We start from the raw sequence: 6,000 nt of genomic DNA, 5'->3' as shown, positions 1-6,000 counted from the left end.
ATAGCAAGCAAAAAGTAGTTTGTATATTATTTGAATTGGAGTTTATTACACCGCCTTACCTCAGCATAAGCCCAAAATGCCTTCTCAGGTCTGCATAACATCAGCATTGCCATTGGCAAAAAACCAATTGCCCTTTTAAGAGACATTAAGTGATTCGTAGAAACCATGCTATTTGTAATACTGTTTCATTAGATCAAAATCAATGAAATCAGCACTGTGACAGAATGTAAAGTTCAAGCCTTTATTATTTCAACCTTATTGGCTTGTAATACTCTTCCCCGAGTAGAATTGCCCTTAAAAGAACAGAAATAAGCGTGTGCAACCCATACGAAACTGATATCCATCTAAAACAGTCAATAATCTACAAAAATAGTCATCAAATTCATGTAAGAGACCATCTAAACAAATTAACATGGTACGAATAAGACCAACTCAGGGTATCGATTAAGGAGGAAAAATCCAAGCCTTGAAAATGCATCATCATTAGCAAACAGAGAAATTTCCACTTGCAGATATCAAATAGCAAAAGTTAACTTCAATATTCCTAAATACAATATACTCTGTTGGATCTTGCTAAACGTTTTGAAAATGAGATTATAAAAACTTTAGTAAACATTTTGAACAGAAGATTGTTTATTCATTCGAATATGAAAAGGAGGAAAAAAGGATGATAATTGCATGCTCAATAAAACATCAGTATCTGCCCCTTACACACTCCCAAACTTTTTTTTTTTTTTACAGGCCTGCAGATTACAGCACCATTGGAGTGGCCTAGAAAAGAATGGCCTTGAGCTCAAAAAAATAACTGACAGCTTTCCTAAGTACCAAGATGCTAAATTGCTTTAACTGTGTTTACTATGGTTTGTAAATCAACATTCTCATGGCACAGTTACCTTGCCAATATCTGTACCAGTTTCACTTCCTTATGTATTCTGTTCTTCAAAATAAATTGAGGCCTATGAATCTATTCAGTTCGGTGCTATCCCACAGAATTTACAATTTGATAGAAACCCTCATGATATTTGATCAATATATGAAAACAACAATATTTCCAACCTCATCACTCAATCTTTCTGTCTCTGCAATAAGTTTGTCAGAAAATCCAGACACAAGATTATTACATTAATAAAACAAGAACTTGACATCAGACCGTAACAAAAATCTAACCACCACCCTGTAAAGATAAGCGATCTCGTAAAGTGTCGAAAAGAGCAGTGGCTGCCGTGTTCTGCCCAAAAGTTAGTTTCAATCGCCCAAGCAGCTCACCATCCTTTGCTTGTGAAGCAGATTCAGCTGCTTCCTTGGCCATACCTATACGAGCATAGGCCTGAAGAAAAAGCATATTTTAATTTCAAAGTTTGGGGATGGTAACAAAAACAGATTTAGAATAAAATTAGAATAGAAGAAAACAAGAGCATCTGGTTGAAGGATGATATAAATTTCACATAAATAATATTAACTTTGTCACGAACCTCAGCACGTTCATGAGGATCTGCAAGTTTTAAGATATATTTCAATGCCTCATCCTTATTTCCGGCTTCAATGCAAGCCTCTACAAATGGCTTGTAGCCTGCATTATTATACATGTTTAGTAATTGGGAAATTGAATTTAACACATTTAAACAGGGAGGTTATTTTAAAGAAAAGAATATGTAAGGCCAATGTTCTTGATGGGGTGCTAAAAGAGTCATGAAAAAAATACATGGCGCAGAGATTACCTGTTGGTGGTTTTTTCTCCTTGGAAAACTTCTCTAAAGCAAGCCAATTATTTGTAGTTGCCAAGGCAAATACTTTTAGCCAGTACCAGCGTTTATCAGAAACCTGTCACAAGAATTATATTTATTGGAATATCTTATGAATCAGACTTGGATAGAAAATAGCATTCAGTAAGCAAACCTTGAATTCGCTCTTTATCTTCTCAGCTGCACGATGATTTCCTAATACAATACATGTCCGGATTGTGTCGCTAACACTTGAGTCAACAAATATAGATTGTTTGGTGCTTGCTTCTAGCTCATGTTGTAGCCTACAGAGAGAACATGAAGAGTTTTTGGAGAAAAGAAAATTTAGTCAGGAAAATACCAGTGTCTTTCCATAGGGTGCATACCTGAGCAATTTACCATGTTCTTCTGCCACCTTTGATTCAAAAGCATGCTCCTTGGTCTCTGAGAAAAGTTTGTGCACTTGCTCAATAAGCTTAATGCGAGGACCTTGAAGAGGAGAACCCCTTTGTGCCAAAGGACTCTTAGTGTGTTCCCACGATTCCTTCCATAGCAGAGAGGCTAACTCCTGCAACAGGACAAGCTTTCCTAATTTCAAGAAGTATCGCTTTACAGATCTATATAAAGGTAGACTAATAAACACGTGTGTAAAAATACAACTACTACTCCTTGTTTAGGTAGAGATAAAAAGTAGATCTTAGAGACCAAAGGTAGCAATTTTAATTTTTTATTACATACGGCATACAGAATTGGCACTATAATTAACAAAAGAGCAGCACATTTTCAATAGATATATGCATGCCATAATTGAATTTGAGATGCAATCAATATAAGGAAAATGCCAAAAGCTCTGTTAGCAGGTTCAACCAGAGCCCTAGTTGAACCCCAACTGGTCCAAACCAAATATGGATACTGTTGACGTGTTTTTTATGACTACATCGAACATAGAATAAAGTTGCCTAGCGGTCACTTCACTCTCTCTTGATCAAAGTGTGATTGCATGCTAAGATTGCAAGAAGTTCAAACAATCGACTCCAAGGTTCCTTTATGCTACGGACGTGACTCAGTTGGCTGATGTGATTGCTGGTAATCCAAGGGACCTTACGTTTGCATCGTTCTTTCACTTCTTTGTTGGGGCTGGAACTCCATCATCGGATATGGCAATTCTGCGATGCTGCTGCTTCAAATGGACTAAAATGAACTGAAAGTAAAAGGGAAAGGGTTTAGAAGGATCTAAATCTACTCCTAAGGGCAATGATATCAACAGTTAATGCTTTGATGGACAAATTCCAAATAAACCAAGCTCTGCTTCGCCAAGTTTAACTACAACTCCGCAAGAACCGGTGCAATCTTCTGAGGATGTTGAAGGATTTTCAAATCGAGAAAGTGCATTTGAATACCCAACACGGCGCAATCCAAATGACTATCCACAATCAAACTTAGCACAAATCTGGGGGTTCAGGCTAACTTTACACTGCAACTTACAATCAGCAAGATGCAAAAAGTATGAACCATGGAAATTCATCAAACACCATTACATTCTCCATTGAAATGAAAGCACTATACTACTTCTACTCTGAGGAAGGTGAAACCATGCAAGTTTTGAAAAAATAACTTAAGTGGACACCATCAGAGAACAATGTTTCACTGTTATTTTCTCAAAAACTTATCTCAACAATTTCATACAAATCTCCCTCCTCTACAAATGAGGGGGGGTCACCCCTTTATATAGGCCTTAGGCCATGATTACATACAAACCCTAATTAGGGTTTTCCCTAAAAGATTCTCCACTCAAGATGCAACAAGGTGGGAATCTCCAATTAATAACCCATCATGCCCATATAAAATTAATTCAAAAGTACCCAAAATAGCATCCATTGCGCATTAAATGCACCACCTCTTTCAAATTCGCCCAACATGCGTTGAATATTCATCCACGCAAAAATCACCCCATTATGTCATAAATGCTCCATCATTTCCACATCCGGCAGCTACATGCAAAAAGAATTTGCCATAAATTCAACATGCAATGACCGAGTCGCCATTTGGTCAAATATTCCGGCAATGAATGTGCCACCATACTGCCATGCGTTCAATAGATCCTCGCCATGCAAGTGGACCCTGCCGTCGTATATCTGCTCTTGCACATCTCAAATTGTTGGAGAGAGAAAATTTGATTCAGGAAGAATTTTCTTTAAGCCTCTTCAACTTTCCTTGCTTGAAGAAGGTTTTTCATCAATTCTGCACATTTCCTATTTTTTAGGAAAATTTCCAAATTAGGGTTCCACGGTCTAGGAGAGGAAACTCTTCTACGAATCCAAATCTGTAAAAATTTTGAAATTTGGATGTGATTTGATGCCCGAGAATGGATTTTTTCAAATTTTTCTCTAGGGGGGGAATTTCTTGTTCATTTCAACCCTAATTCCTTCCTTGACCCTTTGACTTTCATGCCTTAGACAAATTTTCAGTCTCCGAGCTTAAGTATGGAATTCACCATGTCTTGGAATTTGATCATTTTCCATGCCTCCAAGCACCCCTGAATTTGGTGCTTTTCATTCATCTTGGGCACTATTTTGCACTACAGGAGGAATTTTATCAAATTGCGAATCCTCCATGACCTCCATTTTGGCGCCCAGCTAAGGATTTGGGCAGAATTTCTCTGTGGAGGAGGAATTTTGTCAAATTGTGAATCCTCCATGACCCTTCGATTTTGGCACCCAGCTGAGGATTTGGGCAGAATTTATTTGTGGAGGAGGAATTTTGTCTTTTCATTCTTCCTTGACCCTTGACTTTCCATGCCTTAGACAAATTTTCAATTTTCAAGCTTAAGCATGGAATTCACCACGTCTCGGAATTTGATCCTTCTCCATGCCTTAATCATTCAAGAGTTTATCTCTATGCATGGGCGTGGATTCCACTTGGAAAGGAGAATTTATGCTTTTCACATTTTCCATGATTACCTTGGCCTGGCACCTTCACCTAGCACTTGGGCACTATTCCTTCCTAAAGGAGGAATTCATCATTTTGTCCATTATCCATGAACATACCATTTTGGCGCCTTCTTCCTTGTTAGGGCGCAAATTTGCCTTTGGGAAGGAATTCTCAACTTCTTCAATTCTCTTTGCATACTTCATTTTGGTGCCCTTCCTTATCTTAGGGCGGAATTTTGCTAGGAAGAAGGAATTTCATCACATTGAAGGTTTTCCAAAATAACACCTCTTCGGCGCCTTCATCATGGCTTGGGCGCTAATCTCCTGTAGGCATGGAATTCTAAACTTTCTCCATTCTCCTTGAGCACTCCACTTTGGCGCCCTCCCTTGGAGTAGGGTGGAATTTTCACTAAGTGGTGGAATTCACAATTTTCCATGCTTTCCATGTCAACTTCACTTTGGCGCCCTTGGTGAAGTATGGGCGCTAAAACCACCTAGGCAAGGATTTTCACATTCTCCACGATCTCCATGGACTCCTTTGTTTGGCGCCCTTGGCCAAACTTGGGCACTGAATTGACTTGGGGAAGGATTTTCATGATTTTTCCTCATTCTCTTCATCAGGATATATATCAAATATAACATTTAAGTATAAGTTTATACTTTAAGTTATATTTCATATATATTGTCAGGATGTTTGAGAGTGGTTTAAGGTCCCTAGGAATCATAATGCAAATTTTGGATTTTGGAAGATCTTTCAAATTTTCAGACTTAGTCAAATTTCGGGCCATTTCCAGATCAGGATGACATTGGTGGATTGATGTGAATTTCTAGACTTATATGATTTTGCATGCTTTCTTCTTCTGGAATAGGAGTTCCATACTCAACCATTTTTTTGATCCAACTTGTCTGCCTTCTGACTCTTCTGGATTTAGAAATGATCTTCAGGAGCATTCAGTCTTCAGCGTCTTTAGGGATGTTCAGTTTTCAGTGCTTTCCTGTGAAGAACCTGCCAAAAATAGATTTTCCCAAATAGTAAGTGTTTCAAAATGTCAAGGTTTGGGCAAAATAGGTCAGGAAAGAACTTACTAAAAATAGTAAGTTTGGTTTTTTGCAAAATTAGACCAATTCGGGAAGCAGTGAAACTTACTAAAAATAGTAAGTGCTTAGAATTCGCTCAAATTTTACTGGGAGGTTCCTTGAAAGGTCCTGATTCCAGTTGTATGCTTAGTTTTCCAAAACCCTAATAGAAACCCCTAAAATCTAGGACTAAAGGCAAAAACCCTAAAATTGACAAAACGAGTCCTAGACTTAACCAAATTTTGCTCAAACGAAAAAGCATACTTAATCAA

General features: G+C 38.0%; 1 protein-coding gene across 1 annotated transcript in view; it reads right to left on the bottom strand.

Annotated features, from left to right (window-relative positions):
• Positions 1 to 615: 615 nt before the first annotated feature.
• The window catches only part of LOC131057144 (protein VACUOLELESS1), a 51,612-nt gene continuing 46,227 nt past the window's right edge, over positions 616 to 6,000 (bottom strand). Inside the window, exons 13-17 of the mRNA XM_059221368.1 lie at positions 2,108 to 2,289; positions 1,897 to 2,026; positions 1,719 to 1,821; positions 1,473 to 1,570; positions 616 to 1,327 (exon numbers count right to left, since the gene is read on the bottom strand). Of these exons, the coding sequence (XP_059077351.1) occupies positions 1,163 to 1,327; positions 1,473 to 1,570; positions 1,719 to 1,821; positions 1,897 to 2,026; positions 2,108 to 2,289 (678 nt within the window). The 3' untranslated portion in view covers positions 616 to 1,162. The remainder of the gene's footprint in view (positions 1,328 to 1,472; positions 1,571 to 1,718; positions 1,822 to 1,896; positions 2,027 to 2,107; positions 2,290 to 6,000) is intronic.

This window comes from Cryptomeria japonica, chromosome 1 (assembly GCF_030272615.1).
Source record: "Cryptomeria japonica chromosome 1, Sugi_1.0, whole genome shotgun sequence".
NCBI classification, from domain to species: Eukaryota; Viridiplantae; Streptophyta; class Pinopsida; order Cupressales; family Cupressaceae; genus Cryptomeria; species Cryptomeria japonica.
Note: the sequence above shows the minus strand (reverse complement) of the source record. Positions and strands in the feature narration are given on the sequence as shown.